This window comes from Aotus nancymaae, unplaced genomic scaffold, assembly GCF_030222135.1.
Source record: "Aotus nancymaae isolate 86718 unplaced genomic scaffold, 86718_ANA_hifiasm-v0.15.2.pri h1tg000040l, whole genome shotgun sequence".
In the NCBI taxonomy this organism is placed as follows: domain Eukaryota; kingdom Metazoa; phylum Chordata; class Mammalia; order Primates; family Aotidae; genus Aotus; species Aotus nancymaae.
Window position 1 is genome coordinate 13,733,159 of NW_026988454.1, and position 13,361 is coordinate 13,746,519.

Consider the following 13,361-nt stretch of genomic DNA (forward strand, 5'->3'; position numbering starts at 1 on the left):
TGGAGTGAAGTGGCATGAACTCAGCTCACTGCAACCTCAGCCTCCTTAGTAGCTGGGACCACAAGTGTGCACCACCACACCCAGCTAATTTTTGTATTTTTTGTAGAGATGGGGTTTCGTCACGTTGCCCAGGCTGGTCTTGAACTGGTGAGCTCAAGCTATCGATCCATCTTGGCCTCCCAAAGTGCTGGGATTAGAGGCATGAGCCACTGCACCTGGCCAATAATACATATTTAAATTGAAATAAATTTAAAATTTTTTTGATGACATAATTATTTAAGCAAAAAATTTTATTCAGAGTGAGTTATTATTGGAACATAATTTAACAAACATTAATATGATATGCTACACATTTTGAATGAAAATGATTGAATAAAACAGGTAAATATTTTAATTGAATCTATAGTGCTTAATCAGATAGATGAGGCATTCCCCAATTATGTAACATACACAGGAATGAACGTTATTTATTACTACAATGAGAGAGTTGAGAACGAATTCTAATCCTATTATGGGTTTTTATGTATGTAAGCACTTAGAAATATTTTTCACATAAGTAAATATGTAGGAATTGAGCACTTTTTGAACTCCTTCCAAGGACATGCCAAATATCACATGATGATTTATCACAATAATTACTTTCATAATCCATAAACAACTCAAATAGGTTTTTCCTTAATTTTGTTGAAAGCAAAGAACTGGAAACCTCTTGATATATAAAAGTGTTTTGTTACCCGTCATGAATCTCTAATCTCTTTTTAAATTTGTGGTAATTCAAAAATTCATTATCAAGACAGATCAAATAGTTATTATTTCTTCCTTCAATTCTTACTTATGGGCACTTTGCTTAAACTAACATTCTCAGAAAGGATTGTGAATACTGAAAAATTATTACTTTCAAAACAGGATTTTTTGCCAGGATTGTTATTTTTTTTTTCTACAAGCTGCTTTTATTGTGTGCTTTATGTATATATTTTCATCAAAACCTTGGAGCTACCTATTTAGCTTGTCAACATATGGACGCCATGTGTCCTGGTTAACCCGGTTAGCTAAACCAGTTCTCATTGTCCAAACAATCAAAAGTATGTACATGAATCTCCATAGTCCTCATTTCTTTTCCTAACTCTTCTTGATTATTGCCATGGGCTTTGTATGGTAGAGGAGAAACAAGAGTTGAGCTTAGCTTATTTTGGTGGTCCTGCCCAGAATTATTTTTGAATTATTTTAGTGGAATTTAAATTTCATGGGTTTCAACTACTTCAAGAAACGAAGTACTGGCCAGGGACAGTGACTCATGCATGTAACCGCAGTGCTTTGGGATGCTGAGGCAAGAGGACTGTTTGAAACCAGGAGTTTGAGACCAGCCTGGGCAACAAAGCAAGACTCTGTCTCTATTTTTTATTTTTTTTGAGATTGAGTCTTGCTCTTGTTGCCCAGGCTGGAGTGCAGTGGCGTGATCTGGGCTCACTGCAACCTCCACCTCCCGGGTTCAAGCAATTCTCCTGCCTCAGCCTCCTGAGTAGCTGGAATTCCAGGCACCTGCCACGATGCCCAGCTAATTTTTGTACTTTTAATAGAGATGGGGTTTCACCATGTTGACCAGGCTGGTCTTGAACTCCTGACCATAGTGATCCATCTGCATTGGCCTCCCAAAGTGCTGGGATTACAGGTGTGAGCTACCACACCGGGATTATTTTTTTTTAATTAAAAAAATTTTTTTAAATAAAAAAAAGAAAAAAAAACCTTAAGTACACAGATTTCACAAAGGTACATCCATCCCTAGCTGTCTCCCACCCTCACCACTCATGCCAGTGACTGCATATTATTTTTGTCTTTTTGCTCTTTGACAGAAGGAAGTTTGACATCAACACTACCTTATTTCCATATCCTGCAGATTGGGAAGGAGCTTTCTAATGGGATGTTCATGATGGCAATATTTTATAAAACAAAAAGTTGGAGTACATAGATTTCCTTAATGGAAACTCATCTATAGTTAGTGGTTTTATTGTTTGTGTATTCAATTCATTTACTCAACAAATATATATTGAGCCACCCTGTATACAAAGACTGGGGACACAGCAGCAAATAAGTGAACAGGACAAGACACAGTGCCTGCCTTCAGGTAGGTTATATTATAGTGGAGAGTCAGATGTTAAAGAACGAATTGCAAAATTAATCATTCACTACAATGATGAAAACTTCTATGAATAAAAAATAAGGTGATGTGAGAGGCTATATCTCTCCAAGGGTCAGGGAAGGTTTTCTTGATGAAGTGACATTCTGTCAGAGAGTTGAAAAATTAGATGGTATAAGCCATCCTGGGTGGAGACTGTTGAGAACGAGCATGCACCAAGGCTCTGAGGTAAACATAAATGTGTTTAAGGCCTTTTTTTTTTTTTTTTTAAGACAGTGAGTGAGGGACATAGAGAGAAACAGATATGGAAACAACCCAAGGAAGGGCTGAAGATGAGATAGTGGTCAGATGGCACAAAGCCTCACTTGTAGGAGGTTTCCACAATGTTGATCTTTATTTAAAGACCAATGGCCATTGTAGGGATTTAAGGAAAGAGATGAATAGTTAGATGTGCATTGAAAAAAAATCACGGGGCCAGAGAGAAAGCTGAGATATCAGCTAGGATGTTCCTGCAGTGATCCAAGAGGGAGATACTGATGGCTTGGACTAGAATGATGGCAATGGGTGTGGAGAGAGATGACTTAAGGGATAGGAAGGAATTAAGCAGATAAAATGCATACACAAGAAAGATTCTGAGTTGTGAAGGAGCTCCCTGGGTGCTGCTACAGCTACCCACACTGCAGCTGCTGACCCTGGCCTCTTGCTCCATGGAGCAGGCAGAACCCCTGCCCTCCTGGGCGGGGCTGCAGCCACCCACGCTATAGCTGCAGATCTGAGTCTCCCTGTGACCTTGAGGGGCCAGGAGCAGTCAGGAGCCCTGTCCTCCTGGGCTCAGCTGCAGCTGCTCAAACTGCAGCTGCAGACCCAGGGCTCCTGCTCCAAGAGCCAACAGGATCCACCCCACCCCCAGACTTAGGCATCACTGTACTCTTGGGGGCCTGGAAAGGTCCCCCTTGTCCTTGAAGGCTCAGGAGTGCTTGCTCCCACTGCCTGGCTTCTCCCTGCTGTCAGCACCTGCTGTGATGGGAGCAAAGTCCCTGCAAGCCCAGAGGTGTCAGTAGCAGGAGGTAGACAGATTCCAGGGCAGAAGGGGGCAGGTCCCTGATAAGTCCTCACCTTCAGGCCAGGGAGGGCCTTGAAGACTGGAGGCTGGGTGACCAGTCCTAAGAACTGGAGTGGAAGCTTGTGGTGCCTTTTCCAGGCCCTCCCATGGCCACTCATGGACCAATCTGTGTGCATTTCCTCACCTCTGAGGCCCATAGAAGCTCCAGGATCAGACAGAGCTGAACAGACATCCCAACAACCAGCTTCAGGGAGAAGCTACCCTCTCTGCTAAGAGGTTCAGAGACCTGCAGAGACATTGAAACTACCAGCTGCAGAGAGGAGCAACCCATTCCAGGGCCTCCTATCTGCCAAGAGCTGCTGCAGACTGTCAACCAACCTGCCTGCAGAGAGGAGCTACCCTCTCCAGGGCCTCCTCTCTGTTGAAAGCTGAACACTCCATGGGATGACCTACTAGTGGAGAGCAGCTACCCACTGTGGTCTTTCCTGAGCTGTTCTAACAGTCAGTAAAACTCCTCTTCATCTTGCTACCCTCCACTTGTCTGTGTACCTCATTATTCCTGGATGTGGGACAAGAACTTGGGAAAAAGTGCCACCAACCACAGAGGTTTCTGGCCAGAATAGCGACAACGCAAAGATCCTGTAGCATTTCAACATCCCAACATGTGAGAGTATTCTTTTCAACACACCTCCACCTCCACCCAAGTTGGCTTCTATCACTTAATGTTTTTTCCAATCTTGAAGATTAAAGATAGAATCATGGCATTTTATTTTGCATTTATTTTATTACTAGTAAGATTAAACATTAGTTATTTGTATTTTTAAATTTTATTTGTTCTTCTATTAATTTGCTTATTATCTTCTTTCTGCCATGTAAGAACTCTATTTTATGGTTCTTATGTATTAAATGTATATTTCACATATTTTTATCAGCTTGTGGCTTGATTTTTAAATTTGGGTTTTAGCGTTTAAAAAATAAGTTAAAAATTAAGTAATCAAATTTATCATTCTTTTTATTGTGTGGATTCTCTCTTTCACATTTTACCAATAAATGCCTTGTTAATATCTACATAATATAAACAGCATTTTTGATATGAAAAAGGAGCTCTTATTATTCAGAATTTGAGGACCACTGGTGTGAGAAACAGACAGCTCATGGATGTGTACTTGTGTTGTCACTGGGAAGAAGCTGAAACACTGTCTGCTTTGGAGAGAGTTTCAGTGGCTTGTGGATCTTTAACAAGTTTCTTGCTTATCAAAGTTGAAAATACGAGAACATCATTCCTTTTGTTTTCATTTGCTTTTCTTGAAACCACAGAGAGTCTTGTTTTTCAGGCAATCCACTACAAAGTGCAAACATCAAAAGGAGCCCATCTTGGTATTAAAGTTTGGGACTTTGGAGGCAGGGGGGTCAGCTATGTTTTTGAAGTTAGATGATAGTGATGGATCACATTTTCACAACTTGTGTTGCATTGTTTGTCATGAAGAGGAAAGCATTTCCACTCCTCAAAATATTTTTATTATATATATATACACATATATATATGTATACACACACACACAAACATATATATAATACAATATTAAGTGTGTAAATCATATACATGTCTTGTTGAGTATTTAGAATATTGATAAATATATAAATGAAATTCTGGTTTATCTAATGAACTCAACTTTAAACAGTTGGCTTACTGAGTTCTGAAATAAAAAGCCATTTATTTATTTATTTATTTATTTATTTATTTTAAAGACAGAGTCTTGTTCTGTCACTTAGGCTGGAGTGCAGTGGTGCCATTATAGCTCACTGTAACCTTGAACTCCTGGGCTCAAGCAATCCTCCCACCTCAGCTTCCTGAGCAGCTGGGACTATGGGTGTGTGCCACCATAACTGGCTAATTTTGTTTTCTTTTAGGGACACGGTCTCACTATGTTGCTCAGACTGGTCTTGAACTACTGGCCCCAAGCAATCCTCCTGCCTTGGCCTCCCAAAGCTCTGGGACTAGAGGCATGAGCCACCAATGCCTGGCCAAAAGGCCATTTAATGATTTTCTTTTATTGTGGAATTGATTAATCACAACAGAAGTATTTTCTCTCCCCACTCAAAGAGATATATGTTTTTTATGAACACTTTAATCTCACATTTAACTGAAAATGTTATTTTCTCTTCTAGCTTTTGTTTCTACTAAGATGACATCATACATGGCTATTGATGGCAGTGCTCTTGTAAGTATCCTTTGGTATATCCCAGGCTTTAGATATTGTCAGTTTGATAAATGAGTAAAATAATAGGTTGATTTCAAGTTTGGCTGGCAATTTATTGTCCTCAATTTCATTAGCCACTGTAGAACCAAATGACCCTGTTGCTAGATTTGAAGGGTCTTATGGTCACCAAGCATTTAAGACCTCTAGATTTTTACTTTTAAAGTTTAAGCTGCATACCATGGTTTTAATATACTGTACATAAATTATATTTTAAGAAGATGCTAGCTATGGTACTGGTGAAACCTCTCCTGCAACCTCTATAGGAAAAATTCTGTTAATAATTTCATGGAAATCATGAGGATCTTTTAAAACGATGTTACGGTCATATGTTTGCCTAAGATAGGTAAGTTAATTGAGCAAGTATATAATCTCTATTAGACAAGGAAACTTATGCAGGGAAAAATTAGGAAGTTTATGTCAGTAACATGGCATTTCTTGAGCAAGTATATACTCTGTTAGACAAGGAAACTTACACAGGGAAAAATTAGGAAGTTTATGTCGGGAACATGGCATTTCTAATAGAAGGGGCTGTGGAGTGGTGTGGGATTGTATGGTGTGCTTCTTTTGGCAAATCTAGTGACTACATGATAGGACAGAGTTTTAGGAGCAGAGCTAAAAGCAGAATCAGAAGTGGTGTGTTCGGAGGATGAAGTATAGACTTTCTGCCAACTCTTGAATGTGGACAGTGGTTTCTTGATGCAAATTAGAAAATGGGTATCAAGGGAGTTTGTGGCAACAGGGATGAAGAAACTGAGTTAACTAGACAGTTCCTGAAAGACACCTGAGTACAATGCAGGGTGGCTGATACATCCTTCCCTTGGCTTGCTAACAATTTCATATCCCAGAAATTGAAAAGGCAATGAAAACACTTAAATTCTGGTGCTAATTCTAATTAAGGAGAAAACTTATTAGATATGAAAAAAAATGCAGGAAACTTTGAAACACCACACTGCAGAAATTAAAAATGAAAATACAAATTATAAAAAGTTATGTATTGGCCATGTGCAGTAGTTCACACCTGTAATCCCAGCACTTTAAGAGGCCAAGGCAGATGGATCAGTTGAGGTCAGGAGTTTGAGACCAGCTTGGCCAACACGGTGAAACTCTGTCTTTACTAAAAATACAAAAAATTAGCTAGGAGTGATGGCCTGCACCTGTAGTCCCAGCTAGTCAGGAGGTGGAGGCAGAAGAATCACTTGAACTCGGGAGGTGGAGGTTGCAGTGAGCTAAGATTGCGCCACTGCATTCCAGCCTGGGTGATCGAGCAAGACTCTGTCTCAAAAAAAAAAAAAAAAGTAAAAAGATTAGCCAAGCATGGTGGTATGCACTGTAGTCCCAGCTACTTGGAAGGCTGAGGCAAAAGAGTTACTTGAATCTGAGAGGTGAAGGTTGCAGTGAGCTGAGATTGCACCATTGCATATCAGCCTGGGCAACAGTGACTCTGGGTTCCTGAGAGGCCGGCACATCTGCTGGGGACTCTTGGCCAGCAAGAGGGTTTCGACCTGAATAGGGGAGTGCGCAGAAAAAGAGAGGACAGGCAAGCGGGGTCTGGAGGGCTGAGTAAGCAATGCTTAGACAGCAATTTTATTTTGCACATAATATATATATCTTTGTCCTACTGCATTTGCAGGAAGAGACACCATTATCTCATACATCAAAGGGAACAGAAAGTCCTCGGGATACAAGCTTAGGCAGCAGATAACACAATAGTAAAATCAGATACATAATCAGGTACAATCAAGTCATGCAGGTGGGTCTCATTATCGGGTTGTGCAGGTGGGTCTCATTACCGGGGTGAGGAAACCTATAGTTAAAAAGTTAATGATCTATACAAGGCACCAGAGAGGCAGTACACCTATTATCTTTGCAAACAGCAGTCACAAGAACAAGCACAGGACCCAACAATAGTGGGTAAACAAAGTCATAAATGCAGGAACAGAAAATAGATACAATGTCTTCTCAGACCACATAGGCATCACATCATCGTCTTAGTAAAGTTATTTTCATATATCATTTGATTTCAGTTCAGCTTTCCCATAGCTCGACTGCCTCCAACAGGAACTGTCTGGGCTCAAGCTCACCATATGGCAAGGCCCAATTCTGAGGGGTCTTACATGGGAACGTTCCCCACAAGTGACTCCATCTCAGTTAAAACAAAACAAAACAGATAATGATCCTGGACCTTTACCTCATACCAGATGTAAAAATTAACTCATGGCTCAGGCCTGTAATCCCAACACTTTGGGAGGCCGAGACTAGCAGATCGTGAGGTCAGGAGATCGAGACCATCCCGGCTAATTTGGTGAAACCTGGTCTCTACTAAAAATACAAAAATTAGCTGGGCATGGTGATATGTGCCTGTAGTTCCAGCTACTCAGGAGGCTGAGTCAGGAGAATCCCTTGAACCCAAAAGGCAGAGGTTGCAGTGAGCCAAGATTGTACCACTGCACTCCAGCCTGGGTGACAGTGAGACTCTGTCTCAAAAAAAAAAAAAAAAAAATTAACTCACCTGGGAGGATGGCCTCACTAGCACACACACAGGCCTGAATCATGAACGGGGAGTGACCAATAAAAATAAGGGGTTTCTTAAAAAAAAAAAAAAAAAAAGAGGTCATGCATTGTAGGATACTTGCCATCTAAAACTTGAAGAAAAGAAAGGTGTGACCCAATGGGTATGGATGGGTGGGTGTGTTTTGATAATAGAAGTGGGAATAATCACAAGGAACATACGTAAGAGGAACAACTAAGAGAATCAAGGTGGCTGCAGTGGGAGACTTTGGCTAGGAGTTGATACAAAGACCGTTTATAGGATGCTGAAAGGGAGTCCTGTGGTCAAGGTTAGACACAAATGGACATCACGGATCTGTAAAAACAGAGTCAGAAAGTGGAAGTTCAGAGTAGCCAAATTTTTAAAAGGGAAAAAATCCATTTTAAGATTGTAAGCATGTGTGTATGTGCTATTTGGAACAAAGACATAAAAAAGAAAGGATTAGGATTGTCGTATCCTTGGGAAAGGTAATGCAATGTTTGATTCTTATGATGCTCCACCTTTTCCACTGAAAGAATGCAATCTTCCAACTGGAGAAAATTCATCTTATAGGTTTAGGGAGAACTGGAAATCAAGGTAATAACAGAACATTTAAGTACTTTATATTAACAATTTTTTTTTTTTTTTTTTTTTTGATATGGAGTCTTATTCTGTTGCCAGGCTGGAGTGCAGTGGCATGATCTTGGCTCACTGCAACCTCTGCCTCCCTGGTTCAAGCAATTACCTCCTTCAGCCTCAGCCTCCTGAATAGCTGGGACTACAGACGCATGTCACCACGCATAGCTAATCTTTGTATTTTTAGTAGAGATGGGGTTTCACCGTGTTGGCCAGGATGGTCTTGATTGATCTCTTGACCTCGTGATCCACCTGCCTCGGCCTCCCAAAGTGCTGGGATTACAGGCATGAGCCACTGCACCTGGCCTAAATTAACAAATTTATTTGTTCACCGGAACATTCACTTAATATTACCTACCATTACCTATCCTGATTCTATCATGAATCAGGTACTGTACTAGGTAGTGTAGGAACTATAGATTTAATTGGCTTTGGACAAGTTAAAATCTCTACATCTTACAAGTATGGCCCTGGGTATTAGGATAAGATCACAGATGTGATTGCCAAAGGACTAACATATCATCCATGTAATTCCCGACCTAGAGTCATTACCCCTGTTATAGGTAACCGGGTTTCCTTTGGTCTTCTGTGCCAATGAATTCTATTCTTATTAGTGGGAACTCTGGCTACTTATGAATCTTTCTCATTTCATGAGCCATCTCCACTCTTAGACTCAATCAGCCAGCTTCCTTGTGTGTCTATTTTTGTGTTATTTTTCTCTTACAGCCATCAGCGTCTGGGCAGCACTGCTGAACATTTCTTTGAAGCATTGCTTCCAGTGGCTTTTCAGTGGTTACCCTACTTTATTTTTCCATTCAGAAAATTAGTTCAATTTTCTGCTGTCATTTGTTCTCTAAATAAAATGTAGCACAGGAGACCTATTTTTATGCTAGGTAGTTTCAGTAGGTTTGACACATTTGACCTAATCACATTTTGAATTACACTTCATTTCCAGTAAAATAACACTTATTGAGTTATATGGGTTGAACAAACTGCTTGGTGCTGGGGTATAAAGATGAGGAGCTTACCATCTTGTCGGGGGCTGGGGGAAGGAATATACCTTTAAGGTCTTTTCACTGATGCTAGCCTGCCAGTTTTCACTGAGGCTGGTATGGTTAGTGGTGCTAAGAAAACTGCTCAGAATTCACAACTAAATTCTAAGTGCTGTTTGAAATTGTATTATGTGTATACCAAATAGCACTGTCCTGTTTTTTGCTAAGCTGAGTTGTTACCTGATAGTATTCTTTTCCCTCTTCTAAATGAAACAATGGGATTTTCAAAGCTAAATTTTCATGTGGAACCAAAAGTATTAACTCATCAAGTCCCATCAATTCAATCTCTTAAATATTTCTCCGTCTTCACAGCCATAACTCTTGCCCTCTTCCCCTGGGCTTTTGCCTCTGGCCCTGTGTCCCTCCAATCCACTTGCTACACAACAGAGTGAATGTTCTTGGAAGTCTGATTATACCACTTGCCTGCTTACATCAGTTCAATATCCCATTGTCCTTTGGATTAACTTCGTAGTTTAAGGCCGGGAGAGCTGGCTCATGCCTGTAATCCCAGCACTTTGGGAGGCTGAGGTGGGAGGATCACTAGAGGTTAGGAGTTAGAGATCAGCTCTGGGCAACATAGCGAGACCCCATCTCTATAAAAATAACCAGGCATACTGGCTCGTGTTTGTAGTCCCAGCTACTTGGGAGGCTGAGGTGGGTGGACTGCTTAAGCCCAGGAGATTGAGGCTGCAGTGAACCACTGCAATCCAGCCTTGGCTACAGAGCAATACCCTGTCCACACACACACACACACACACACACACACACACACACACACACACACACCCCTTTAGAATCTGGCTCATTGTATGTTGGGAAATCTTCAACATAGTTATTAAATTTGATACTATCCCCAAACTTCTCTAAGAATTGGTTCATGTAGTCCTTGATATTGATAAAGTTTCCTTGAAACACACCATGGTGATAACCAAGTGTTATGCACAAAATCATGATTGCTTAGTTTTCTTTTATGATCAGTTTCTCATTTAAATAAATAAATAAATAAAACTAGCATATATGAACCTTCAAGTCTTGATTATAAAGTTCCCTGGTCTTAGATTTTAGTAACACTGTTTAGCTAGGAAAAGAAAACAGCCTTAATTTAAGGACCACAGTGCTCACAGGGAATGAGACAGATAATCTCTTTTACTGTTATACAGAAACCAAAGCTCCTAAAAAGGTTTCCCTGAAGCAAAAGTTTATGCATGTAAATAATGGATATTTCACTCAGTTTTGCTGCCAAGGAAACCGTCAGTGGATGAGCATACATGTTTGCGTCTGGTACTGTGGTTAAGTTATTAGCTGTTGCCTGGACTCTCACCTGTGTGATGAGGATGATCTGTCTAACAGCAAACTGGTACTTGCTGTGTTTGCTTCACAAGACAGCTCTGCATTTGTTGCTAACAAAGCATTGGTCTTTATGTGACTATGTGTAGTGAACAGCCCAGACACGATTTCTGCCTGCATAAAACATGCATGTCTCACTGCTCACTCCATCTCCGTGCTTGTGGTGTGAACTTCATGGAGATGAAGGGAGGAGTTTATTCTTCACATTTCTGGTCAATTGCAGCTTGCTTTCAGGCTACATCAACATAACCCTATGCTGAAATAAGGGGCCAAAGCTGCTCTTCATATGGGTCAAACACAAGAGTCTTGAACATATTTGCTGTTACAGGGCTCAAGTGGGAAGGGCATGAGAGCTCCCTGGGGAATAGATTATTGGTAGAGGTGGGAGGGGCTCATTAACTAGAAAACTACTCTCCTCATGCCACCCCTGCCCCATGCATTCGATATTTATTTGGTTCCAGATTCTCAATATTTGGAGGGTTTTATTGAAAGAGGATGCAGGAGAAAGGTATTGCGCTTTTTAAGGAAATAGTCTTTTAGATAGAACTAGAGATTTGTTTAGCAAAAGTCCATTTTACCTTTGAGAAAATACCAGGAGTCAACTCTTCCTGTGAGTTCAAGTTTAATGTCAGTCAATCCTATGGAGCTTTCTCTATGGATGTGCCTCTTTGGGGGTGAGAAAGGTACGGGAGAAACTTTTGTGTTGCTTAACTTTGTTGGTATTATTTACTAGCCAAGGTATTTTGCATCTCTGAGTAATGGAGCAGTAGATGACTTTGCAGACATCTGTCAAAGCTCCACTCTCTGCCAGGGACATTGGAAGGCATCATGCTTACTAAAGGCATCATAGGAAGGAAACATTGAAATAAGACCATGAATCTTTTCATTAAATATTTTTTGAGTGTTTACTATGTGTCAGTCATTGGGCTAGGTGCTAGGTTTTGGGGACGTGGCATGGTCAAGAACATCAATTTTGTCTTGAAGTCTCAGCCAGTCATTGATACATTTTAAGCAGAGTTGTTGGTTCAGTGGTGTGTTGAATGAGTTTTGAGGATCTAGACTGCAGATGGTGAGTCGAGGAATGAGACGGTCATTGTTCAAAAGAGAACAGATAAGGATCTGACTAAGAGAGCAATAGTGGAGATAGAGAGGGAAGAGGGATTCAGTAAGCACTAGGAAGCAACCTGTGCAGGCGTGGTGTAAGAGGAAATGTGTAGGAGAGAGGAAAGGGCAAGCCTGAGATTACTCACAAGCTCTGGGTTGGACCATTGGGTAGGCAGTGTTACCACAGTGTGTGTACCACGGTGTCCCACACAGATAAACAAACAGGTTATAACATCAATTTCAGAGGCATAGCAAACCATGATGAGAAGATAGAAGGCAGAACAGCAGAAGAACGTATAATTAAACAATAGTCTGACTGACTGGGTCTCGTTCTTGGCTTTGCTACTAATTGTGCGTGATCTGTGGAGAAGTTTCTTAACTGCACCAAGCTGAAGTTCCTCATCTGTAAACAGGAGGATAAAAATAGTATCTATCATGAAAATCTTCAGAGATAACATAAATAGCTTATTACAGGGAGTACAAATAAATAATACTGGGTGAATATGGGGTTAGTATTAGAACTAACTGCCTTCTAATGTCAGAGAGGGCTTCATAGTGGTGGGGGCATTTGACCTGAGTCTCAGAGGATGAGTAAGCATTAGCCAGGAGAAGAATGGGGGAGGAAAATACAGTATTTAAAAGCAAGGGGCCAGGTACAGTGGCTCACGCCTATAATCCCATCACTTTGGGAGGCAGAAGCGGGCAGATCATGAGGTCAAGAGATGGAGAAATCCTGGCCAACATGGTGAAACCCCCATCTCTACTAAAATACAAAAAATTAGATATCTGAGTGTGGTGGCATGCACCTGTAGTCCCAGCTACTCAGGAGGCTGAGGCAGGAGGATCACTTGAACCTGGGAGGCAGCGGTTGCAGTGAGCTGAGATCATGCCACTGTACTCCAGCCTGGTGACAGAGCGAGACTTCATCTCAAGGAAAAAAAAAAAAAAAAAGCAGGGAGCTGTTAAAGTGCCTGATATTTCTGCAGAATAGAAAAATGTTGTCAGGGTATGGTGGCTCATGCCAGTAATCCCAGCAATTTGGAAGACCTAGACGGGAGGATCGCTTGAGGCCAGAAGTTTGAGACTAGCCTGGGCAATGTGGCAAGACTCCATCTCTGCAAAAAAATAAAAAATTAGTCAGGTATCATGGTATGTGCCTGTAGTCTCAGCTGCTACTTGGGAGGCTGAGGTGGGAGGATCACTTGAGCCTGGGAGATTGAGGCTGCAGTGAACCATG

The 13,361-nt window shown here is 41.1% G+C and overlaps 1 protein-coding gene across 3 annotated transcripts in view; it reads left to right on the forward strand.

The window, feature by feature from the left end:
• IPCEF1 (interaction protein for cytohesin exchange factors 1) overlaps positions 1-13,361 on the forward strand; it is a 190,345-nt gene that overhangs the window by 79,790 nt on the left and 97,194 nt on the right. For all 3 annotated transcript variants that reach the window (XM_012452080.2, XM_064360538.1, XM_064360537.1), the window contains one exon: positions 5,367-5,419. In XM_012452080.2, coding sequence (XP_012307503.1) covers positions 5,384-5,419 — 36 coding nt within the window. In that variant the 5' untranslated portion in view covers positions 5,367-5,383. The remainder of the gene's footprint in view (positions 1-5,366; positions 5,420-13,361) is intronic.